This window comes from Petaurus breviceps, unplaced genomic scaffold (genome assembly GCF_028583685.1).
Source record: "Petaurus breviceps papuanus isolate PSGF00001 unplaced genomic scaffold, PetGlider_PUasm1.0 90808, whole genome shotgun sequence".
Taxonomy (NCBI): Eukaryota; Metazoa; Chordata; class Mammalia; order Diprotodontia; family Petauridae; genus Petaurus; species Petaurus breviceps.
The window spans coordinates 15,910,771-15,937,519 of NW_027187349.1; the positions used below are offsets into that span (position 1 = coordinate 15,910,771).

Consider the following 26,749-nt stretch of genomic DNA (forward strand, 5'->3'; position numbering starts at 1 on the left):
TGCTTTTTCTCTTTTTTCTCCTAAGGTGCTGTCAGGCAGGTCTGTTTTACAGCCATCGCCTCCTCCTCCCCATCCTGACGGAGCCCGGTTTCTGGCCGCAGCCCCGCGACCTTCCCTCTGAGGTACTGGGGAAACCGGCTCGTAAGGACGCCGGGCAACGACGCTGGGCAACAACGCCAAGCACGCGCCGGGGGGAAAGCACAGCGACTGGTCACGTGCTCCCGAGGCGCGAGGAACGGAGGGTGACAGTGCGGAAGTTACGTCATCGCGCCCGCCTAGCTTCCTTCCCAAAACCGGAAGTATTTGAGCGAAGAAGGGGGAGAAGGAGACAACTCGACTGCGAGATAGGTTGGTCTCGCGAGAGGCTCCAGGGTTCTTGGGGCCGGTGCTGCTGTGTGTAGTGCTGTGATGGATCCGGCAGTTGGTGGTTTATGTCCAGTGGCGTGGTCACCCGGGGACTGAGAAACCATCTCGAAACCCTGGCCGTAGCGAATTTGGCATCTCCTGGTATCGCTGCTCCCTCAGCTCCCTCTGGTCAGCCCAGGAGCATGTGTTTGTGGCGGCCAGTCTGCGTTCACCGCGCGGGCTCTTCACCTTTTTTGGGTCATGGACCCCTTTGACAGTCTGATGAAGCCTGTGAAACCCTCCTCAAAATAATGATGTTTTAAGATGCATGATGGAAGGAAATGCTAGATTTCAGATAGAGGTAAGTGGAAATAAAGATGTCATTGCTGTTTTTCTTTTTCCATCTTTGTTCTCGGGATCCCCCGAAATCTCCCACGGACCCTTTGGAGGGTTTGTGGATCCCAAGTTAAGTATTCTTGGTCGAGAGTCTAGAGGAGGGATCAGTAAATCGAGAGTCCAGTGAAAACTCGACAGTTTTTGCCATCTTTACGAAGCCCTTGCTCTTTAGACATTAGCCTGTGGAGAGCCGGGCTGCTTTTAATATAGGAGGGGCTTAAATCAGTATTGATTGAATTGAAGTCGGGGCTACTGTAGCTAGTGCATGGTGGAGTTTCTTCGTTCCAAGAGATTTGCTTAGGCGTGCTTGGGGACCTGAAGCAGGAAGCCAGCGAGCGTTTATTAAGGGCTGATTATGTGCCAGACATTGTGCTAAAAGCAGAAGTACCGTTCCTGTCCTCAAGGATTTTCCATGCTAATGAAGGAGACAGGTTTAAAATAAATGTGTGTGTATACACGTATACGTATATACACAAATATACACACATATATAGCAGTGCATATTATGTATATTTATCACATACATGTATATATTATATGTAACTAGTGTATACACATATGCATTACATGATATATATCAATTATATTTGTGTGTATTGACCTTACAGGGAGCAGCAAATTTTAGAATATACACGTATATTTAAAAATATATATACACATATTGTATGTATGTATATATTTTCTAAAATTTTCTGCCCCTTGTAAGATTAACACACATATACATGTCTGTATATGCTAGTATATATATGTTATCTACTACACTGTTAACAGTTTTCACAAGTGTGCATGTGTTGTGGGTTTAGGGGTGGTAAGGTAAGTGATCTGGTACACCAAACTGGGGTAAATATTTACCAACCCCCTGAGGTTACCACCAGTTATTTATGCTTTACATATCTTGTTTGTACTTAGTTGTTTGCATGTTGTCTCTTTATGAGACCGAGTTCCTTGAGGGCAGGGACTTTTTTCTCCTTTTTTTTTTTTGGTAACAAATGCTTCTTAACTTTGGGAATATACTCTGAAAATTCCAAGTTTTGGAGGGGGGGGGGTTAGGGCATCCTTCCTCAATTTATTCCCTGCCTTAGCCCCTATTTTTGAAATGTACATATAGAAGAGGCTTGGGGCAGGTCCTAGGCACCCTAGGTACTCCTTTCCTTCCCGAGTAGAAGGGCTGTATTGGAAGTTAACTCCTCACTAAAACCTACCATTCCCAGACTCTGTCCTAGTAGGCAGGGATCAGGAATGGTTTTCTTTTCTGTCTGTATCCTATGCACTAGCACAATGCCTTAGGTGCTTAATAAATATTTGGTGCGTTGAACTGATGTTTCTCCCCTAAACATCAACCCTATTACCTGCTATTTCAGTCTTAAAATTTTAATTCTGTGGGTCTTGAAGACTTTTCTGCCAGGAGACCCTTTTGAAAGTACAAATAACCATGGGATGAAGCACATTTTGCCTTCTAGAAATATTTGTTATTGGTTTTAATAAAGATTGATTTTTATTTGGGAGGAAGAAGCAAGATACTGTCTGGGAATTGAAACAGGAGAACTTTGTGTATTTCATACAGAGAAGAGAAAGTACTCAGGGTTTGTAGCTAGAAGGCTGTTTTTTGAGTCCTGGCACTCACACTTGAATGAATGAACAAATGACATTGGTTGGTTGTATGACCACTTTACATGGTTTTTAAAAATCCTTTTTAATTTTAAAAAGATGATGGTTTATGTTAAAGTAAGCTGCCAACTATGTGTGTGTGTTTTGTATTCATATATATGTATATTTGTCTTAAGAACTAATTATATAAAATGTCATTTCATTCTTAGTTGTACCATTAAAGTTACTTAAAATTGTATTACTTAATCTCTGAGCTTTTGTTTAGTTATCTGTAAAACTGTAGGTAATATTTTTATTACCAACCGCATAAGGTTATTAGGAAAGTGTTTTATAAAGTACATATAAATGTGAATTACTGTTATTGTTTCTTGTGGTTCATCAGTCACATTTAAAATCATCCAGTAGGTATATACGTTAAAATTGGAATCCCATGTATAATGCTCAGAATAAGACTTGTAAACAGATACTGGAAATGACTTTAATATGTCATGAATATATCATGAAGGTCAGAGATTTAATGTAGGCGAGAATAGAACTATATTTTGATTTGCTGGCTAATTGATTGTTGAATCTTTTCATTTTGCTTCATGTCTTCATGTTAATTTATTGCATTTAATTTTCCCTACCTATGAAAAGAAGATGCTTATTAAGGTTTGAAAAGCTCTTTACATGTTTGTTTGATTTTTTATTTAATCTTCACAAAAGCCCTGTGAAGTAAGTGATGTTATTGTCTTAATTTTATAGATGAGGAAATGGAAGTTCAGGAATACTGAATTCAGTTCAACATTTTTAAGCACCTTCTTATACAGCTCACTGTGCTTTATTTAAAAGAAAGGATGTTTTTAAAAGATGCATTGAGAGAAATGCTTTGTTATGGTCTATAAAAATACTTTTAGATCTTAGGTAAAATTTCTTTAGAAATTAATATTTTAATTATATTTTATCCAAATTTTAAAAGCATTTAATATATTTCCCTTTCTATCTTTTTAAAGCCAACATTTTTTATTGTATCATTTTATATTTATTTTCTTTTTATCTTCATCATAACAAGTGTTCATTATGTCCTATATTCCAGATGTTAATAACTGACTCCATCACTACATGCCTGTCTCCCCCAGTACATGACATGGTTTGCAGACTTGGGTTTGAAGTAAAAGAAAACCATGCTATCAACAGCATTGTATCTCAGCATGGTGAAGTGTGCTGGAAAACAATTGCTGAATGTGTGTGCTATACAGATTCAGGTTCGTATGTATTGTGTCTCCGCACAATGGTGTTATGTTTTACAGTAATAGGGAAGATAGCAGGGAGAAAGGGTTTGGGGGTGTGGGGTGGACGAGTTCTGTTTTGGACACATTCCATTTTATATGTCTACTGGAAATCCAGTTGAAGATGCCTGAAAGAAGTTGGAGATGTAAGATAAGAGATCAGCAGAGAGACTGGGGCAGGACAAGTAGATTTGAGAAGCATCAGCATAGAGATGATCATCAAAGCCGTGGGAGCTGATGAAATCACCAAACAAAGTAGCATAGAGGGAGAAAAGAAGAGGGCCCCCGGACAGAACCCTGAGGGACGCTTACAATGAAAAATCATGATCTAAAAGAGGATCCAGCAAAACAGACAGAGAAAGAGGTGTCTGATAAGGTAGGAGGAGAACAAAGAGATAATGGTATCCCTAGACCTAGAAAGAAGAGATCATCAAGGAGGAGAGATTGATCAGCAGTGTCCAAGGCTGCAGACAGGTCAAGAAGAATGAAAATTGAGAATAGGCCTTTGGATTTGGCAACTAAGAGATCATTATTAACTTTAGAAAGACCAGTTTCTGTAGAATGATTAAGATAAGGTAGGAAGCCTGATCTTAAGGGAAGAAAGTGAGAGGAGAGACAGTGGAAGTACCTACTAGAGATGACTTTTCAAGGAGTTTAGCTACAAGGAGCAAGGATGGAGTTAGCAGTGATGGAAGGATCAAATAAGGGTCTTTTCATGATGGGGAAGACATGGCCATGTTTGTAAGAGATTAAAAATAAGTGAAAGAGTAGGTATGACAGAGGGAATAGATCACTTAAACAGGTAGAAGGGTTAGCCTTGCTAAGAATTAAGGCCACTTCATGTGAAGGAGGAGAGTTGACAGAAGGCACCTGAGTAACGTATGAGGAAGAGGGGAGAAGGAGCTCAGGTGAATGGCCTCAATTTTTTCTGCAAAATATGAGACAGAGTTCTTGTGCTTGCTATGTACCAGGCACTGTGTTAAGTTCTGAGGATTCAAAGAGAAATAGCAGTTGTAAACATACTGTAAGTTGTTTCAGTACATTGACATATAATTCATTTTGGTCAATAGACTCAAACTGATTTATAGCAGGTGTTATCTTTTGGTCTTACTGTACATTTCAGCTCCTACTTAACTATTTTTGGTCTGCCCTTGCTAATTTGGAGGTCATTCTCCTTGACTGAACAGATAGAACCAAAATAGGAGAGGTAGCAGTGTGGTGCAGTGTTTAGAAACTGGACAAAGGAGTCAGGTGACTTTTATCCTAAACCAAGCTCTGCTATTTACTGAGTATCTGACTTTGGAAAAGTTCTTAAATTCTTTGGACCACAGGTTCCTTTTCTGAAAATAAAAATGTTGGAATGGAATTTGTATTCTACTCTTATCCTTTTTTTCATTGATAATTTGGAGAAACTGTATGTAATGTGTCTCTGTTGTGAGAGTTGCTAAAGAACATTTCTTTATCCTAGAAGGACAAAATGTGGATTACTTAAAGAGTGTGAGCCTCTTAGGTCCTGTATGTGAAGCTGTTCACACTCATATATATTCCCTGACTGAGGCACAGTTTGAAGTTCGATATGCCCTTTGGTTCCAGTGGACAAATTTTCCAGAGGTATGCTTTTGTGCAATATGAGGAAATTATGTAATTTTTAAAAATCCCTTTAAATTTTAAACAGATGATGGTTTTGTTAAAGTAAGCTATCTGCATATATATGTATCTATCTATCTTAAGATCTAATTATGTAGAGTGTCGTTTCCTTCCCATTGTACCACTTTTATTAATTTTGCAGTTAATTTTTATGTTAACTGAGTATAAAGAAACTAAATTCAAAAGAAGGCCCTAGTACTTAGACTTTAGCTTCTGATTTTTTCCATAATATGTATTAGAGGCAACTGGTTGCTCGGTTGATAAAATGTTGGGCCTGGAATCAGGAAGAATGAGTTCAAATTTGGCCTCAGACACTCACTAGCTAATTTGAAGATCATTTTCCTTGACTGAACAAAGCTTGGGCAAATCATTTGATTTCTGTTTGCCTCAGATTTCTCATCTGTAAAATGAGGAGGATAATAGCACTTATTTCCCTTGGTTGCTGTTAGGATAAGAAATGAGTTGATTTTTGTAAAGCACTTTGAAACCTTAAAGTGCTATATAAATGCTTGTTTCCTTTCCTTTCCCCTAGTGTTATTTGAGATGCCTGTTTGTTTAAAAGTCTCAGAAAGTTGCCATTAAAATATTTGTGAGGTTGAATTTAAAGGGATAGTATTTGTAGTTGTTTTGAAAAATGTTGTATTTTTTTGATTAACATCTTATTATTTATTGTTTTATAATAGCTATTTCCTGAAATATTTGTTGCTCTGAAGAGTCTGCAACCAGAAGCTATTCCTCTTAGCTTAATGAAACTAACATCATGTTTGGAACGAGCTTTGGGTGACGTAAGTGCTTAGAATTATTAATGTGTAGTTTAAAAATTGCTTGAACAAGAATAAAAAAAAGCATTACCCATTTGCACTGCCAAATTGGTATTTTATTTGTCTGCATAGTAGCTCAGGAACTGTAATAGTTATTATCAGATGGTTCAATGTAATTGTTTATAAGTGATCATCTTAAAGTCAGAATCATATAAAAGACATGTATGAATCATTATTTGATTCAGATAATTGTTTTTTATTTTTTGCTTTTTGGAGTGCAATTGGGGCGTGTTAAGTGTCTGAGGCTGGATTTGAAGTCAGGTCCTCCTGACTCCAGGGCTGGTGCTCTATTCACTGTGCCACCTAGCTGCCCCTTGATTCAGATAATTGTTACTTCATGTTATATTAACATGTTCTCTAATAACTGTTTCCTCTTATTTTTTACACACACCTTGCTTTGTGACTGTTGTTTTCTTTTTAGGTTTTATTAGCTGTAATTAATACTTTTTCTATTAAAAAATCTTTTATTTAAATTGTAGGTGTTTTTATTGATTGGAAAGGAATGTCCATTTCTTTTAAGAGATTTGCTTGTATCTAAGGAGCTTGCTGAAGTGTTTGGACAATCTGTGGTAAGTTTCTTTATCTGTAGTTTGCAAAGATAAATACATCAGTAGTATTTTTCATCCTTTCACTGATTTCAGGTTGATGGTATTTTTGAAAAAGCTAAAACTAATATATTGCATATAGATTCTAGGGATTAAAAGGGATCATAGACCTCTAGACCAGCCTTCTATCTAGTAGAGAAATTATTTCTACAGTATCCCCACAGGAGGTTGCCAGACTTCTGCTTCAACATTTCTAATGATGAGAATCTTACTTCTTCATAAGGCAATTAGTTCTGTGGTAGGCTAGCTCTAATTTTTTTTTTTTTTTGCTTTTTGGAGGGCAATTTGGGGTTAAGTGACTTGCCCAAGGTCACACAGCTAGTTTTTTTTTGTGTTAAGTGTCTGAGGCTGGATTTGAACTCAGGTCCTTCTGACTCCTGGGCCAGTGCTGTATTCACTGCACCACCTAGCCGCCCTGGCTAGCTCTAATTTTTAAAAAGTCCTTCCTTATATTGAACTAAAATCCACTTCTCTATAACTTGAAATTATTCGTTCTAGTTTTAGCCTTATGAATTGTACAAAATAATTCTAATCCTTTTTCTGTATGATAACCATCAAATATTTGAGGACAGTAGTTCCCCAGATCTCTTATCTAGGCCAACATCTGTTATTCCTTTCATTATTCCACATGTAACATGGTTTCAAGACCTTTTGTCATCCTGGGTTTTTCTGTATACAGCTTTGTCAATGTCTTTCTTAAAGAACCTTACATTTATTTTTATTCAATTTCTTGTCACTATTGTCCTTATCATTTTACTCTTCAGAAATCTTTTTTAATTCCACTTGTGGTAGCCAGTGTATTAGCTATTTTTCCTGACCTTGTGTGATTTTAAAATTTGAATTTCTCAAAGTTACTGATAGAAATGTTGAGTAGCAAGAGACTAAGTATAAAGCCTTGTGGCATACTACAACAGTGTCTACTTTGGCTTGATAGCAGCTATTCAGTATTTTTTTGGATATGGTTTGTAAACTAGTTATGAATTCACTTCTTCATCATGTCTAGAAGATAAGATTTTTTTTTTTAATTCTGTAAGCACAGCCTATATTTAATCCTATCTGTCAAATGAATCAGAGTCATAGATTGGGAAGAAAATTGGGCATAGGAGTCAAAAGTCAGGAGTTTCCATTTCTAATCCATTTCTAAACCAATAACTACTAGGGGTAGACTTTGGAAAGTTACAATTCTTAGTCACAGATTACTTCTCTGTTAATTGGGAATAATAATACCTACTCTGCCTTCTTCATAGGGATTTTGTGCAGATTAATGTGAAAGTGTTTTGAAAACTATAAAATGTGTTAGTAATATTTACACTAACAATAAATGCCTTGTTCAAATCAAGATGTATGTGATATCGGCGAGGGGGAGGGTGGAGCAGGGGGAGACATTGACAGTCCTGTCAGGTAGGCTGTGATATTATTTTCATTTGACAGAAAGAGAAACTTAAGCATAGAAACAAATCTAAGTGACTTCCTTAATTTCATACAGCAAATCAGGGTGGGCTGCTGGAATAGAAACCAGGTTTCCTGACTTTTAGCCCTCGGAACTTTCCATTCTAACAAATTAACTAAATTTCTGTATATTGTTCAGCATAATATCTTTTGAAGTTCTAGTACAAGTTATTATTAGCACTAAACAAATTTACCTCATCATAAATTAGCTGAAATGGTTAAACTAAAAATTTTTGAATGTGGCAATAGAAAGTAGACATAAATTCAGAGTATATTGATTGACTCAGTAATTTGCTCTCATTATCTTAATTAGATGGATATACTCAGAGTATTTATTGGTTCTCCATGTGGACTCAATCTGCGTAATATTTTGTGGCATGGATTTGCATCTCCTCAGGAAATTCCTCCAAAGTAAGTTGCTGATAAAATATCCTTCTCTTTAGGCTTAGGTATGAAGATTATTCTGTTCACATTCATGCAACAAAAAAGAAATGTTTTAAGGAGTAAGATACAGGTGGGCAAGGGAGTAGGTTCTCAAAATATAAAACTTTGAAAAGTTTCAGATATTTCAAAAGGTGCATTCTGTTTTATGAGGTGAGTGTTCATACTAGAATGTTTAGTACTAGATAAGATGCTAAATGTTATAAATGATGAATAAAGTCACAGCCTGAAAGTCAAAGTGCTCAGGCCTAGGCATTTGGAAATAGGATTTTGAAAGTAAGAGAAAGTATTAATATTGTAATTAGATGATTCTCATTGGCTGGACCTGGGCTCAGCCTGGAAGGAATACTCAGGACCTTGGGTGAGAGGAAGATTCTAAGAGGTTCTCAGTGATTCACTTGTTTAACAACAAATATTTGTTAAGCCCGTGAAGACTACTGTTACAATTTCTGAGAATTCCAATAAAACACAGTCCCTGCCCTCATGTAGTTTATTGTCTTGAGTAGAGATGACAGCTTGCTGGTTTTGTTGTGTCACTGCTACTTTTTCATTCTCAGTGTTTGCATCTGTGTCAGAGTATCACATAATTTGGAGGCCATAGCACACTTTGTCTTTCTATAAATGTTAATTTTTTTTTAGCTCTGTAAGTTGTATGAATATATATTCATGTATTTTTCCTAATATATCTCCATGGTACTTTCCCTTAGGTATTGCTCTATGCTGGTGTTGTTGACAGCAGGCTTGGGACAACTATTAAAAAGTTATCTTCAGCAAACTAATTTTACATTTGTCCATCGGCCTTTTCTAACTTTTACACACTTAAAGGAATTGATCATTTTTCCTGGCAAGTACTGTATTTCACATTTTCTCATTTGAGTCCTTTTTAAAACACATAGATAGCTCGCCTATAAAATCTGTAAGTAAAATTGTGGTATGAATTTTTCTGTTGTTGGGAATGAACTGCAGGATGCAGTAACTTGATATAAAATGTATTGTTGAACTTTTATCTTCTTATGTTTATAATTTGTGTGTTAAAGAGGCTTGTAGTCAGAAGGGCTTCTGGTCAGTTTCTAAGAGTTTGGTATACCCTTGGCACTACCCCTGTGAAAAATTGGTCTTTGATTTTCCTAAGTGAAGGAAAATTATATTTTCAGGACCCAAGGGCCAGTATTTAACACCAGCCAGATGCTATAAGAAGAGTCTTTTTCTATGGTATTGGAGGAGGGGTGACATCTGGAGGCAAGAAAGTTATCACCTGGGAGTATTAGCAGCAGAGTGGCATAGTGGAAGGAGCCCTGGGCCTGGATTCAGGGAAACATGAGTTCAGATGCTGCTGCACTTAACTAGCGTAGCTGTGTGGTGCTGGGCAAGTCACTTAACCTCCATTCACCTCATTTTCTTCAGCTGTAAAAATGGGGACAATAATAATAAAAACAATTCCTCCCAGGGTTGTTGTGAAGACCAGATGAGATAATATTTGCAAGGTGCTTAGCCCAGTGCCTGCGACATAGTATGTGCTATATGAATGTTAGCTACTACTACTACTGCTGCTGCCATGACTACCTAAAAAGAAAGAGAACATATATGGAGTGATGGAATGGGTCAGTGGTGTGAGGTGTGTCTTTGTTATCAGGGTTTAGTTCTGTTAGTAAGTTCTTATTATGTATTTTATATGCCAAGTATTTTAATTAATTAACAAGTATTTCCTAAACTTGGAGTTTGGAATATGTTCCCTTTAAGTTATTAAATTCTGATTTAATTACCAAAGACCCAGAGGAAACCAAAAAAGAAAAAGGATCAAAAAAGGCACTTCTTTTTTTTAATGGCTTCAGGGTCAGTCTGTTCTCTCCAGCTTTCTAGTGAACTGGGGGCTAGGGGAGGATCATTAGCAGTAGTAGCAGCACAAGAGCTGTCTTGAAGGGGCTTCCATGCCAAGGGAAGCATCACAGAGACAAGTTCATGGAAGTGCCCTAGACTTTGAGGTTTGCAGTTGCAGAATTTTTGGAACGGAGAGACTCACATGCTAGTCATGTGATGTATGATAACAAAGTCAACTTAAAAATAATGACAACTATTTTAAAAAGCTAACTGAATTCCTCCAGACCAACCAGGAGAAATAGTTAAGGATTACAGACAATTTTCAAGGTTAAAGTCTAAAACTCCTCAAGAAAAGTATCACTATAAATTTTTTGTTGCCTGAATCCCAGAGGAAGAAAAATTAGAGAGGCCTGAGTGATAAAGAATTTTCTCATCCAAGAGCTACTAAGGCAAAGATAACTCATGGCCAGACAATGATGAGTTGATTTGGGTGAATCTGGCAGAAGGAGAATGTATAAAAAAAAGGGTGCCTGCCAAGGTTTAGTACCCCAGAAACAAGGGTAAGAAAATAGACTCTAGAAAGGTTGGTGTCTGAAAAACAAACAAAAAAAAAAACCCCTACAGCTTTACCAAACCAAATCTGTTAGACAGAAACCAGATGTTTATCTAATATCTAACCTTATAAGATTGAGCAAAAGGGTTGGGACAGTGCAGGACCAGAGTACAACTCTCACATGAAATACCAAGTCACCAGAAAAAAAAAAGGCAGAAAAAATGAGCGAAAGACAAAAAAGGAGTTTGACTATAGAAAGTTACTTTGATGATAGTGAGGACCAAGGCATTAACTTTTAAGAGGACAAGAGTGTCAAAATGGCTACATGTGAAGCCTCAAAGAAAAATGCAATTTCATCTCACACCCAAAAAGAATTCGTGGAAGAGCTTAAAAAGGATTTAAAAAAGAAAATTAGAGAAGTAGAAGAAAATTTGGGAAAAGAAATGTGAGTAAAGCAGAAGAATCATGTAGAATCATGTATATATTGAGTACAGATAAAGTACAGATATATTTTGGAAGCTTTGGGAAAAGGAAAGTACAGAGGAGCAGAGATTGAGGGCTAGTCAGTAAAATCTTATAGAACTATAGATATAAAAATGAACAGGATAAATGGTGATTGCCTCATGTATCATAGTTTTTTGGTTCATAAACATAAAAAAGTTAGTTCTACAGTACATTGTGGAATTGTTTAAATCTCTGGTGTTGGTTAGTATTATCTATTTTTAAAAATTGATTGATGCAAAAATTATTTCTATGTGCAGATATTAATGATGAAGTACTGTTAATAGCTGAAGAACTGGTAAAGAAATCAACTTTTGTGTTGAAAGTCATGATCCCATTTTGGGAAGCTATAGTAATGAAATTCAGATCACATAGGTAAGTGAAGAATTAGATTATCAAACTTAGAATTTGGAGTTAAGGGTAATGAGAAGAATTTTTGACCTTCCATAGATTGTTTGCTATTTGAATATAAGTAAATTAAAGAGTTGAGTTTAGATGATTCAGCATGCTATTAACTATATTTGAACAGAGCAGAAATAAAACTCTTGGTAGCTAAGCTAAAAACATCTGCTAGTCAAGTTTTATTATAGTAGTTACTTAAATGGGTCCATTTCCTTCTACATTGTTTCTGTTTTTAAGAGAATTAATATGATAGCATTTCTTGATGAAGAGGCAAGGTAAGCCCCTGTGTGAGGAATAAGATTATACAAACCAAGGCCCAACTTAATATGACCTTTCTATTACCCTGAGCTCTCTGGGAACAGAGGATTCTGAGAATGTGAGGGCTGCTCCTCTCCTGGGACCCTGGCCAGGTCCTTGAGAGGAGATATGATAACTGTCCAACTCCTGGAACTAGCCATTTCAAGGAAATATCATTCTTGGGGGAGGCCTTGGAGGGATTGGCCTCCGTCCCAGGCCTCACACAAGATACAATGCTTGCTAAAAACACCTGGCAGTATGCCTTATTTGTTCTCAGACTACCTAAACTGTAAGATTCAGACCCCAAATTAGAATCACATCCATGGAGGAGACGTCTTGCCTGGGACCCTCCCGTGCAGGACCCTGACAGCTGTACCTGGGATTCCTCAGCTTGTGTGGGCAGGTGTTGGTGCTTCCTCGCAACGGTGATGCTTGTAATTATATATTTATATCCATTGTTAATCACAGTTGCTCTTATTCTGCTATCTTTAAGCCTTTCACTCTGTTATCTCCAGTTTCCTTCCCATTCACCTATATTCTAAATACTATATTATATTGAATCTTTTGAAGTGCTGAGTGTTCCGTTGATGTGAATCCTGAACCTCCTTAATTGGACACTTGAGTAGGATCACTCTGCTTGATGCTTGGGAAGCTCAAAAAGCCATGGAGATCAGATAAGATCTCTGCCTTCCTGGAGACTATAACAAGAGGAAAGATAGCAAATGTAATAAAAAAAAAAAAGGACTTAGGAGGCTTAGTATGAATCATAATGTTTAAAGTTTGTTACATTGATTTTTCATGACATTAAGATTCTCAATTAAAAAAAAATTCTCATTTGAAAGATTTTGAGTCCCAGATTCTCTCCCTTCTTCCAGCCCCTTCCCCATCAATTGAGAAGGCAAGCATTATGATACCCATTATGTGTTAAGTCTTGGAAAACATATTTCCATGTTAATTCTGTTGCAAAAAAAAAGCAGGAAAATTTTAAAAAATTCTGCTTCACTCTGCTCAGTTTATCAATTCTTTCTTTGGAGATGGATAGAATTTTTCATCATGAATCCTTTGGAATTTTATTATATCTTTATATTGATCTAAGCCAAGTGTTTCACACTTGATCATTGTTACAGTATTGCTGTTACTATAAATAATGTTCTTCTGGTTCTGCTCACCTCACTTTATGTTTATATTGTCTTCCAGGATTTTATGAAATTATTCCTTTGTCATTTCTAACAGTACAGTAGTATTCCATTATATTTATATAGTATAACTTGTTCAGCCATTCCTCAGTTGCTGGGCATTCCTTCAATTTCCAATTCTTTGCCACCACAAAAAGAGCAGCCACAAATATTTTTGTGTGTGTAAGTCCTTTTGAGACTCACTTTAGCTCCAGTATTTGTGAATGGCTAGTGTTGATGAAAGAGAAATCAAATAGGACTCCCATGACCACATAGTCTTCCATTTGGATATCACTAAAGATACCTCATTGAATCCTGGACACATTGAGGCATTGTTTTTTTTAAAAAAAAATACAATGAAAGTTTTATTTTTATTTTTATTTTGCTTTGGATTCATTTCTAGCTTAGGAAAATCATTTAATTTTACCTTACTTATAACATCAGGTTAGCTATTCCTAGTTTGCTATTTTGAAGTTTGATTGCACTAATCTTTTATTTTTTGTCTTTTTGGAGAGGCGAAGGCAGGGCAAATTGGGGTTAAGTGACTTGCTCAAAAGTCATATGGCTAGTAAGTGTTAAGTGTCTGAGGTTGAATTTGAACTCAGGTCCTCCTAATTCCAGGGCCAGTGCTCTATTCACTGTGCCACCTGGCTGCCCCCGATTGCATCAATCTTTATTTTGGATCTTTCTCACAGATATGGTGACTGTTTAATGCTGTTACTGACACAGCTGGAAACTGGACTCCGAAAAGTCTTTACCACAGTTAATAAATGTCCAAAAAGACTTTTGACAGCAGAGGTATTTATGATTTGCTTGTTCTGTTATTGGGGATTGGGAGATAGCCTGAAGTCAGTGATAGAAAAATATCTTGAGTTTATTAATTTTTTTTACCTATTTGCTTTCAGAATATAGGATGAGCTATTTGCATGAGTTATTTAAAGCTGAGCCTGTGGTTTTTTTTTTTTTAACATGTAAAATAAGTAAGCAGTAAATCAGTCAGCAAACATTTATTAAGCACCTACTATGCGGCAGGCACTCTGTTAGGTGTTGGGGATACAGAAACAAAATGATAATCCCTGATATCATTTGGACTACTTTCTTAACAGTCATAGCAAAGATCAAAGGAGACGGTATAGGTAAGATATTTTGTTGGCACAAAGCACTGTATATGAGTTTAAACCATTATTACTCAGATAATTTCATGACCTGTAAATTTTAATTATGTTTTTCTGATTGATTATATTATTTGTTATTTCTAAATTATTTGTATAATAATTTGCAGGTGTGTTGTTTATTACCTTTATGATGGCTTTTTGCTCATTTTTTTCTATGGCATCACAAATATATACTCTTAAACTAATGATACATGAAATAACAAGGGAGGCAACATGGCATAGTAAACAAAATTCTTGCCTTGAAGTCAAGAAGACAGTTTTAATCCTGCCTTTGGCACTAATTAATTTAGTGTGTGAGCCTGGGCAGACCACTTTAATGCCAGTGTTGATCAGACAACTCTCTTCTAGTAGAGGGACGTCTTACACCTAGCATCCTCTACACTGATTATATCATAGGTCCTTCATATGGATATGAAAATGAATATATAAATTTCATGTGCTAGGGAAGCAGAGGTTATCTTACTGCAGCCAGAGTTTTAAAAAGTTCAGCAAAAGTACCTCATAAGGGTATAAACATCGTTTAATTGCTGGTGTATGATGCCACAGGTCTTCTGTAATATGCTGTTATTCAGTCAGTTTATTCATTGCCTTCCCAGCCATAGGAAACCAAAGATGGTTTAGGATTTGTGATCATGCATTAATTTTTTTTTCGTTTGAATAATGTTATTCTGCCTGTGTTTTGCTTTCTTTTCTCTTCTAAAGTCTACAACTTTTTACACCACCTTTGATGAAGTAAGTATTTAAGTAACATTTTGCAATTTTCCTAATAGTTTTTTTCAAGTAGTGAGTTCTTATCCCAATAGCTGAGATTTTTGAATTTATCAAACATTAGGTTACTATGTTTATTTGCTTCTGTGGATTGTATACCTAATCTTTTCCATTGATGAACTTCTCAATTTTTTTACCCAGCACCAAATCATTGTGATGTTACAACTTTGTAGCAGTTTGAGATCTGGTCCTACTAGGTCCCTTTCCTTCCCATTTTTTTTTCATTGAATCTTTAGATAGCTGTGATCTTTTATTCCTCCAGATGAATTTTGCTATTATTTTTTTCTACCTCTATAAAGTAATTCTTTGGCAATTTGATTGGTATAGCACTGAATAAGTAAGTTTAGATAGTGTTGTCATTTTTATTATATTGGTTTGGCCAACCATGAACAATAAATATTTCTCAAATTAATTAGATCTATTTTTGTTTGTGTGAGGAATATTTTGTAATTGTGTTCATGTGGTTCCTGATACTGTTTGTTGTTAATTTTAATGGAATTCTTTGTCTTTACCTGATGGATTTTGATGGAAATATATAGAAATGCTAATGATTTGTGTGGGTTCATTTTACATTCTGCAAATTTGCTGAAGTTGTAGTTGTTTCTATTAGTTTTTTGGTTGACTTTCTAGAGATTTTTAGGTAAACTATGATACCATGTGCAGAAAATAATAGTTTCCTCACTACCTATATGTGCTTCAGTTTCCTTTTCTTATTTTATTGCTGTAGCTAACATATCTAGTACGATATTGAATAGTTATGGTAATAATGGACATCCTTACTTCACTCCTGATCTTCCTTACTGAAAATGCTTGCCATTGGTTTTAGATAAATACAGTTTTTTGTAAATCTTAAAACACATTATAAATATTTGCTTTTCTTAGTCTCTACTGAATAAATACTTCTTATTTCAGTTGAATAGATATTTAAAAGTAAAATCTGCACATGAATTTCAGTAGTTCTCTCACTTTTCATGTTTTAAATACTTTCCCAAAAGCATTATTTTGTTTCAGTAATACTGTTAAGAAGTAATTATTATGAGGCTTCATGGTATATTAATTTATTTCTTTGCCTCTTTAGATATTAGCAAAACAATTGAGTGATGATGAAATCAATCATCTTCCTCTTTTCCTTGGAGAACCTGCTATGGTAAAGTATTAAACATCTTCCAAATTTAACATTTGTTATGTATGGAAATGATTCAGTCAAAACAAAATAAAAGTAGTCAACTTTGGCCAGGGTTAAGAGATTTCCTTCCAGAATATATGTTTGAAGCAGTGTTTCCTGACAGTTGCATTTTGGTTCATATTTCTAGATGTCTGAATTTCTGTAATATTGTGGATTAAAAGGAAGATGTCCCACGGGCCTTTTGTTTGTTTTTGTTTTTGGTGGGAAAAGGGGATGATGGAGAGGAGGGAATAGGACAAGCTTATATCTGTATCTGAGTAAATGAGATAAATAAAGAGAAGTGGAGAAAATTGTATGGTGAAATTGAAGATGAGAAAATAGGCAGAAAAAGGTAAAACAGCTATAAGTTATGAGAAAGGTGTAAGTTAAAGGTTGAAAAAGAAGAATGGGGAGAAAAAATAGAGGCAAGGAGGGGACAAAATGGCAAAAGAAGAGAAAATGAAGAAAAAAGTCGAGAATGGAGGAGAAAAGAGGAGAAAAAAAGATAAAGCAAAGAAGGAACAGAAGAAAGAGAGAAAAGGATGGAGAGACACTATTGCACTACAAATATTTCTGTTTGAAGCAGTGCAGTGTCTATCATGATGGCTCCCACCATGACTTCTATTCACCCTGACCTGGAAGGCAGACCTTTATCCTCCAGCTCCAGAATGGAATGGGCAGAGATCAGTTTTATATATAAGAGAGGAAGGGCCCAGAGAGTTTGCTTCGCTGTTGGAAGCTCTGATTGCTTTTCATGTTCTGTCCTGTTATCAGGGGAGGCAACACACACTTGGACTGCCCTACTAAGACTGGATTCTCATAGTTCTAGGATAGAGTGCCAGAGCATGAGCACTATCTTAGCCTAGTACCCTTTTAAGTTGTTAGCAGGTGGGGAAAGTTGCAGAGGCAGCTTGGCATGTCACTGTAATGTTAATGGGATTTAAGAGGTTGTGATGCCTTCTGACTCTGAGAAGTATATAAATGCTCTGAGTTGGTATTTTGCTTTGGAGGCTCACTTATGAGAAGTTCTTGTGATTCTCTGGTCGAGATTCTGAGTGGCCTTATATTCAGAGCTCCCTGACTGCTCAGTTGTAAAGGCTCTCTCTATATCCAGGGATGTATATAAGTGCATAGTTAATTCAGGCATTCAGAGCCCTGTTTGTTGGTCCTTATTTCTCTGCTTGTATTTTCTGTTTGTATTTTCTCTGAAGTTCAGGGTACTGACATTTCCCCTGAACTAATGAATGTAATTTAAAAAGATTGTTGACCCCTTAAACAGCTATCTTTCCTAGTAAAGTAGATCTAAGAACCTGGGTATGCCAGTGTGGTTGCCACTGTAGTCACCAACCTGCTGCTCATTTAAGGAATAAATTACCTCGTGCTTCCAGTAGGAAGTAATGCAGCACTTGGGGCTCAGTTGCCTCTCCTGGAGAGCTGTGAACCTAAGTGTCCAAAGTTACATGAGTGTGCCAAGGCATGGATAGGTAGGTATTATGCTATTTCTACCTTAGAAGCTCTTATATGCTGGAAAATGTGAGGACAAAGGGTCAAATTAAGAGTATTTAAAGTTATTCTAACAGAGCATCTTGGATAATTAAACTAAACCTATGTGCACACATATGCCAAATATAAGATACATTCCGATGTAGGTGGCTTTTAGCACAATATGAATTCTTTGAAACAAAAATATACAATTCATAATTCAAATTTATACAATCATAAAGCTTCCTTTATGACTCCTGCAGGAAAAATGCTCTGTAAATCTCCCAAGTCAGTATTGATAAATAAAGCAAAGGCTGCTTCATACTGTTCTAAATATGATTTCATTTCACTTTAGTTAAAATTGTGTGGTTTTCCTTCTGAGTCACTAAGGCATGCCTATATGAATTTAGCTTATGAAAGGTCTGTTTCATTAGGTAATGCAGTCCATTACCCTTTACTAAAATCTTTGTATAATGCCTTTCATGGGTTTTTGATGGCTTTACCTGGGAGTACAAACTTTGACAGCCTTTCTAAGATAGCAAGACTTTAAATAAATCATAGATAATGGACTTTTTGAGGATTAACTTGATAATCATTTCAGAGACACCCATTGCTAGGTTGATTTCCTGTTGAAAACTGGGGCTTGGTAGAGAAGGTCCAGAGTTAGCCTGGAGAGGAATAAAGTTTAATGTGGGGGATCTACCTGTAAAATAGTGGAGACTTAGTGTACCTACAGTTCTAATGAACATCATTGTCATGAGGCCTATATCTGAGAAGAGTACTTGCCAGGTACATGTTTACTACAACTTCAACAATTAGAATTCTGGCGCCACTCTATAGATTACTAGTTGGCAGCAATGCTAATACCATTACAAGAGCTGTAATGGTGGCAGATGATAGAAGATATTGATCTCCCTTATCAGCTAAATAGACTTTTTTTTGTCTTAAGCAGAATTTATACAGTGTGAATGTTAGGTAAATATCCAATGATGAGCAAATGATATATAAATACATTATTCAAATGATATAATATATGTGCTTTGTAAACCATAAAATACTTTATAAATATCTGCTATTACTATTATTATTTATAATTTCTGCTTTCTAGCTTTTTCAGGATTTATAGTCTTCCAGCAATAATTTAGTAAGAAAATATAGAATAGTGAGTCACAACTCTGTTTAGTGAAAATTACTAGGGACCAAAGCCTGCCCCCCTTTTCTATTTAAATTGTATGTAGATTAGGAGAATGTTTCAGAATTTTATGTTGAGAATATATTGGACAAGACATCAAGAGACTAGTTCTAATTTTCACTATGTTATTAGATATGTGAACTTGGCAAAATCATTTACCCTTTCTGAGCTTTGTCATTTGTAAAATAAAGTTCTAGACCAGTAGTAGTTCTCTGGAGCTTCTTTTGGCAGTGAAAGGCCAGCTTTAAGTTCAGAGGCAGCAGAGGTAGTTTGAACTGACCTTTGAGAGCTGGGGAGGGGAAGCTGGAGGGTGAACACGTAGGGTAAGGGGATATGTATGGAAGTATGTGTATTTGTGAGATTTCCATTCCATTTTAACATTGTTGAGGAGGAGAACATAACTATTTCAATTTTTGGAGCCTCAAAATGAAAGACAAAAGGCCAAGGGAATGACAAGTGGGAAGAATGAGAGTACTTGTGGACAGTATTGAAGGCTATGTCTATACAAAGAGAGATTAATAAAATTTTGGTTGACTTAACTGGAGAGAGGTTGGGTAGCAGAGAAAAGTTTTATAAAAATATCACTACCAGTAGCTGTTAGAAGCTCTAGTCTCTGTAACTCATTCAAAACTTCCCCCGGATTTCTTAGGGATCTTACCTAATACCTAAACACAAAACCCAACCAAAAAATCCTTACCTACATCAAGACTGAAGTGGTGAGATTATATTATTATATTATAGTGTATCATGCATATTAGTGAAACATGCAGAATCCCATTGGCTGTTTTTTGGCTTGTTTAATTTGTTTTGTCCCAAAATATACAGTAAGCAATAGGTGTTTGTAAAAGGTTTATGGGAAGTTAGGATTCTATATTTAGTAGTACTAAGAGCCCTGGATGTGGAGATAGATTCTGATGCTATCATTTATTACCTGAATGACCTTTGGCAAATTATTGAATTTTTCTGGGTCTCCATCTCCTTATCAGTGAAATGAGGGGTCTGGACTAGATGACCTTTACAGCTCTTTCTATCTCCAAATCCTGTGATCCTGTGCCAAAGAAAGATTTTTACAGTAGGATATTACAGTGTATTGCTTCTGTTATAATGATTGCTCTCAAAGTATTGCCCAGTGGAAATTTGTTATTTGTTCCATAGTTGGCTTCATGCAATTCATACTAATAAGACTATATGTGTCTTACTTCCACTTGTTTCCTGACAGGAATTTCTTTGGGATTTCTTGAACCATCAAGAAGGCCCCCGTGTAAGAGATCGCTTAAGCCATGGGGAGATCAACCTAACTGACTTTCCAAAGGAGGTTACAAATCAACTACTTGCCTTTTCCATTGTACTCTTACTCAGATTTGTTGGAGAAGATGTGTTATCAGTTTCTAAGGTAATATCATTTATGGAAAATTAATGTCAGTTATATTTGCTACCAGGTATGCCTAAAACAAGATTACTTTGAAAATATAGTCAGTTCTCAATTCTGTTTTGAGTCACTTATTTCTCTACTAGTAGGGAAGATTGAGAAAGGAGTCTTTTTATTGACTTCTTTTAAAAAATTCTCCTTGTCAGATCTGTCTACAAGTTTTCTATTAATTTAATTTGAAGTAGTTTAAACTGCTTCTTAGAAATACCTCTCTGTGTGTTTCGCTGGGGCTGTATGGTATGGTAGAAAGAACCCTAAACCTGTTTCTCTGCACCTGGTGTGACAATAGACAATTCATGTGACCCATGGATAAGTCTCTTAACCTCTCTGCTCTCACATTTTTTCATCTGTCTGTAGAATGAGAAGTTTGGACTAGAATAGGGATTTCTAGCCTGGGATATGAGAAACTCATGGAGTGGTATTAGCAATATGGAGGAACTCTTATCCTATTGAAATTAATTTTGTTATTTAATTTCTTATTGCATGTGAATGGCAAACTCCATAATTCATTTCTTTTTGTATTGTATAGGGGTGAAGGGATGGGAAAGGGAATAAGCTTTTATGTACCAGGCACCATGCTAAGTGCTTTACAAAAACGATCTCACTTGAGCCTCAAAAACACCCCTATGAGCTAGATGCTGTTATTATCCCCATTTCACATTTGAGAGAACTGAGGCAAACTGAAGTTAAGTGACTTGCCTAGGATCACAGAGCTAGTAGGTGTCTGAGGCCACATGAACTCAAATATTCCTGAGTCCAGGCCCAGTGCTCTGTCCACTGTGCTGTCTACCTGTCTCATATAAGAAGGGTATAGGAAGGGTTATTGAAAGCCAAGGGGTACAGGAACTGAGAAAGATTGGAAACTCCTGAACTAAAGGATCATTAAGATCTCTTCTAGCTCTAATACTATATGATTTGATTCTATCATTCTATGAACTAAAAAAACTTTTTTCGAAACTATATATTAAGATAGTGAATATCAAAAGATTCTCTGTCTTCTAAATTTGGGGTGAGAGATACCAAGACAATTATTATTAAAGCTGGCATACTTTTAAGTTTTGTTAGAATGTCTTATTATTTATTAAATTAAAACTTATTGATTGTAATCTGGCTTTATATTCCAAGTTTCACAGAATGTTAATGAAGGACTTTTTTTTTTTCATTATAGTTGTTTCCCTACCTTTTCTTCTCTGGGAAACCTGTGTCTTTACATGACTTTCAGTTCAGTGTTAGACAGCCATGAGCTAAAACAAAAGTTACAGTGATTAAGCTTAATCTGTGCTCTGTTTTTTCAAAACCAGGAGAATGCATCAATCAAAACTTTAATCAGCTGTGCAAACCGCTATTGTTCTCAATTCCATCCAGTTTCTCAGCTTAAAAAAAAGGTAGGAAGGCCTGTTACCTAAAGGCATAATGTTTTTGTGTGTGTTGATGAACTTTTTCATTTATAGGCCTGGAACCAAGTCATGGTATAGTAGTGATGGAGAACTTCAATTGGTCTGCTTTAGAACTCTTTTCTGTAAAAAGTAGAGTAGATAATAATGTCTTGGCTTGCCTTAGTGATTATTTAATACTTCGAAATATGGAGTGCTGAACATGAGGAACTTGTCTGGATCTAATTCTCACAAAGTGGGGTAGAAATGATAGAACTTTGTGTGAGGGTAAGAGGGAGACATTGACTTCCCATCCTTAAAAAAGCTTCCCTTCATTCTGTCAGCCATTCAAGCTATCTCTCTCTTCCCTTTCTCAGATAAACTCATTGAAAAGCTGTCTACATTGCAGCCTCTGTATCCCTCCTCTCCTTACTCAAACCTTTGTGTTCTGGCTTCTGACTATAACACCAGACTGAAACGATTCTCTCCAAAGTTACCAATAATCTCTTAATGGCCAAATCTGATTTTTTTAAAAAAAAGTCCTTATCCTTCTTTACCTCATTGGTGCATTTAACATTTGGCCTTCTTTCCTCTTGGCTACTCTCTCCTCTTTGGGCTTTTGTGATACTCTCTCTGTTGTGGTCTCCTGTTTCAACCACTCCTTAGACTCCTTTGCTGGTTTATTATTGAGATCACACCCCTTAAATGTGAGTCTTCCCCAAGGTTCTGTTCTAAGCTTCCTAATTTTCTCTTTCTACATTTTCTCTCTTAGGGACCTCATCAGCTCCCATGGATTTAGTTACATAGATGACTCAGAGATTCATATATCTAACCCCAATCTCTCTTTAGCTAGTCATCAACAGTTGCCTGTTGGACATTTAATTATTATTATTATTCCCATTTTACAGATGAGAAAACTGAGCCTGTGAGGTTAAGTAAATTGCTCAGGATCACACAGCTATTACATGACAGAATCAAGATTCAAATTCCATCTCAAGTCTTCCTGATCCTCATCCTATCTCTTCCTGAGCTTGCCCTCTTTGAGCCTCTCTTCCTTCTCTCCCTGATTTCCAACCTCTCTTTATTCACTGCTTCCTTGCTGCTTACAAACTCCTGAAGGTCTCTCCATCCTTAAAAATAAAATTTGGTACAGCTGCCCCCCATATTATTTCTCATATCTTCCCTTCTTTTCACAGTAGAAACCTCAGGAAGAGGAAAAATAAAAGTTTCCTCTCCATATTGCCTCCACTTGCTCTCCTTTTTCAGTCCTTTCTGACATCTGATTGCATCACTTAACTGAAATGGCCCTCCCCAAGGTCACCAATGAGCTCTTCTTTCTTTAAAAAAAACCCTCATTTTTGTTGACGTCTTTTCTTAATGTAGCATTCATTTCCAAATATTTCTTTACCTTCTTTCCTATGGAGTGAGCCTTTATTGTAACAAAGAATTTTTAAAAGAGGGGAAAAAACGTTCAGAAATACCAACAAACACATCAACATGTCTGATGGCACATGCAATATTCTGTACCCATTTTCACCCCTCTCTGATAAAGGGAGGGAGATGCATTTTCCTAACTCAGCCAACTCGTATTTATTAAGTATTTGCTGTGTGCCAGGCACTGTATTAAGCACTGGGAATGTTGGCAATCCACCAACACCATATCATGCAAATAATTGTATACAACAAGATACATAATAATAGCTAACATTTATATAGCACTTACAATGTGCCAGGCACTGTACTAAGTGCTGTACAGTTATCTCATTTGATCCTCACAACAGCTCTAGTACATAGGTACCATTATTATCCCCATTTTATAGATGAGACAAATAGAGATTAAATGACTTACCCAGGGGCACACAGCCAATAAGTATCTGAGGTTAGATTTGAATTCAGTTCTTAAGTTCTCTAGGCTCAGGGCTCTATCTACTATTCCACCTAATTGGGAGTAGTTTCAGAAGGAAGGTGCTAACATTAAGAAGGACTAGGAAAGGCTTCTTGCAGAAGGTCATACTTTAACTGAAACTTGAAGTAAGGTGAAGGTTTTCAGGAAAACCAGAAGATGATGAGGAGGGAGGCATTTCTAGTCATAGGGAACAGCCGGTAAAAATGCCCAGAATCAAGAGATGGACTGTTTGAATGAGTAGCAGTAAGGAGGCCAATGTCCATGGATTGAGGGTACATGGAGGGGAATTACGTGTAAGGAGCCTGGAAAGGTGTGGGTGCAGGTCAGTTATGAAGGTCTTTAAAAGCCAAAGAGTGCATTTTGTATTGGATCCTATAGGTGATAGGGAGCCACTGCAGTTTATGGGGGTGATATGGTCAACCTGTGTTTTAGGAAGATCAGTTTGACAGCTGAGTGGAGGAGAAACGAGTGGAGAGAGCTTTGAGACAGGGTGAACAGTCAAAGGCATTTGCAGTAACCGAGGTGTGAGGTGACTGAGGACCTGTATCTGGGTCACAGCCGTGTCAGGAGAGAGAAGGGGGAATCTATGAGAGATGCTACACAGTTAGAAATGACAGAACATGGTGAGAGATTGGCTATGGGGGATGTGAGAGAGTGAAGAATGAGAATGGGGCCTAGAAGGTAGTGCTACCCTCCACAGTAGTAGGAAACTTAGGAAGAGGGGAGGAGGACTTGGGGGAAAGACAGTGAGTTCAGTTTGGGACGTGTTGAGTTGAAGATGTCAGCTAGACATCCAGTTAGTTAATTTCTTGTCCACACTTAGGTCAGTATAATTGCACATCAGGGTGTTAAGGAGCCATTATAAATGTGTATCTACAATAGTCATTACTTTGAATCACCTAATTGTGAACTTTTTCTGGATTTCTAATAGTTTATTTGACGTTTATGCATAGCAGGCAGTAAAATGCTGAATTATTTATGCCAATTTTTTTGGCTAAAATACTAAAAGTGGAGCTTAATGAGTTTCTCATATGCATTATAGTCTAAATTTTATATCATTTTGAAAAATATATTTATCAGAAAATACATTTAAATTCCTTAAAATTAATTCTGTTTTGATTTCCTAGATTCTGTACTGTGAGAAAAGCATCAGAATATGGCCTCAGCTTCCATTAGTGCCAGTGGAACAAATTCAGGAAGCAACCAGGTATGCTTCAGTCTAAAGAAAGGCAGGACAAGCATTGTAAAGTCACTGAGTTAGGTGGGATTTTGATAGGTCTTTGATCCTTAGTGTTAAAATTAATTCTTATTCAGAGAAGGCTTTTAAAAGACCAATACTCGGGGCAGCTAGGTGGCGCAGTGAATAGAGCACCGGCCCTGGAGTCAGGAGGACCTAAGTTCAAATCCGGCCTCAGACACTTAACACAAAAACTAGCTGTGTGATCTGGGGCAAGTTACTTAACCCCAATTGCTCTACCTCCTCCCCCCCGCCCCTAAAAAAAGCAAAAAAAAAAAAAAAAAAGACCAGTACTTATATACTCACATGAATCTGTGATCTTATCAGTGTGGGTATTTCCTGCAGTAATGCGATGCGGGCCACAGCCTACCTTGTCTGCTCATCTTGTGCATCTCCTGTTTGTGTCTTACTGTGGTTTTGGCACTGGGCAGCCACCTGTGCTGCCAGGGGATGTTCCTGTTCCTCTTCTTCTCTGGGAAGGGAGATACCAATGGAGTGGATGGACTTTGCCCTAATTAAGCATTTTATAGATATTTTTTCAAGTAAAATAATCCATTTCATTAAGGAAACATTGCTACCCCCAAGTTATAGGGTAGGAAACTAATAACAGCAGGGTTTCTGTGTATGTGTATTGATATGTATATAATGCAAATATGTACTTTGAAAAAGCAACTATTTGAAATTGAATCAAAACTAAACTAAACATCAAAAGTATTTTGTTATATCACTGAAAAAAAACATTTGTTGATCAGTACCTGCTCATTACTTAAAGGATTTGGTGCTGATGTTATATAAGAGATGTTATGTAGCAAAGTCATGAAAAGAAGAATGTTTATATGAACTAATTGCATATTCATTTAGTCAGATATGAACTTCTAAAATCGTAGTTATAAATCTAAAATTTAATTTTTTCAGATTAGAAGGCAATTCTGAAACCAGTGATTGTTATCATTTGATTACAAAAATTACCTCTGAACTCCAACATTACATGCCACAGGATGATTGTAATTTGAGTAACTTACTGGATAATCCTCCCACGGCAAAGTAAGTCAAGGCATCTTTAATATTTTTATAATTATCTTCAGACTTATTATTTAATTTTTAACATTAATTAAAGTAATTTTTTTGAGTTCCAAATTCTCTTCCTCCCCTACCTATTCATTGTAAACAGCAGGAAATATAATATGAATTATACATGGGAAATCATTCAAAACTTATTTCCATGTTGTCCATGTTGTAAAACAGAACAAAAACATGAAAAATAATGTAATTGAAAAAGTTATGCTCAGATCTGTATTCAGACTCCATCATTTCTTTCTCCAGAGGTGGATAGCATTCTTCATCATTGGTCCTTCGGAATTATCTTGTATTGATCAGAATAGATAAGTCATTCATAGTTGATTATTGTACCATGTTGCTGTTACTGTGTACAATGTTCTCCTGGTTATGCTTGCTTCACTTTGCATCAGTTCATGTAAGTCTTCCCAGGTATTTCTGAAACCATCCTGCTTGTCATTTCTTATAGCACAATAGTATTCCATCACAATCACATATCGCACTTTGTTCAGCCATCTTTAGTTGATGGGCATTCCTTCAATTTTCTTGAATATTAAGGCATTGCATCTTTGTATTGTCTGTGCTTAAAATTTTATATATATATATATATATATATATATATATATATATATATATATAT

General features: G+C 36.4%; 1 protein-coding gene across 3 annotated transcripts in view; it reads left to right on the forward strand.

Annotated features, from left to right (window-relative positions):
• The first annotated feature begins 274 nt into the window (after positions 1–274).
• Positions 275–26,749, forward strand: part of ERMARD (ER membrane associated RNA degradation) — a 36,388-nt gene continuing 9,913 nt past the window's right edge. Inside the window, exons 1-16 of one of the 3 annotated variants that reach the window (XM_069070476.1) lie at positions 276–706; positions 3,425–3,593; positions 5,086–5,228; positions 5,948–6,049; positions 6,565–6,654; positions 8,453–8,550; positions 9,288–9,424; positions 11,713–11,827; positions 14,022–14,124; positions 15,204–15,233; positions 16,348–16,416; positions 20,328–20,501; positions 21,839–21,922; positions 24,944–25,023; positions 25,969–26,097; positions 26,377–26,523. In XM_069070476.1, coding sequence (XP_068926577.1) covers positions 674–706; positions 3,425–3,593; positions 5,086–5,228; positions 5,948–6,049; positions 6,565–6,654; positions 8,453–8,550; positions 9,288–9,424; positions 11,713–11,827; positions 14,022–14,124; positions 15,204–15,233; positions 16,348–16,416; positions 20,328–20,501; positions 21,839–21,922; positions 24,944–25,023; positions 25,969–26,097; positions 26,377–26,386 — 1,566 coding nt within the window. In that variant the 5' untranslated portion in view covers positions 276–673 and the 3' untranslated portion in view covers positions 26,387–26,523. Of the gene's footprint in view, positions 707–3,424; positions 3,594–5,085; positions 5,229–5,947; positions 6,050–6,564; positions 6,655–8,452; positions 8,551–9,287; positions 9,425–11,712; positions 11,828–14,021; positions 14,125–15,203; positions 15,234–16,347; positions 16,417–20,327; positions 20,502–21,838; positions 21,923–24,943; positions 25,024–25,968; positions 26,098–26,376; positions 26,524–26,749 lie in introns of those variants that run through there. The other 2 variants (XM_069070475.1, XM_069070473.1) reach the window with 2 other exon arrangements.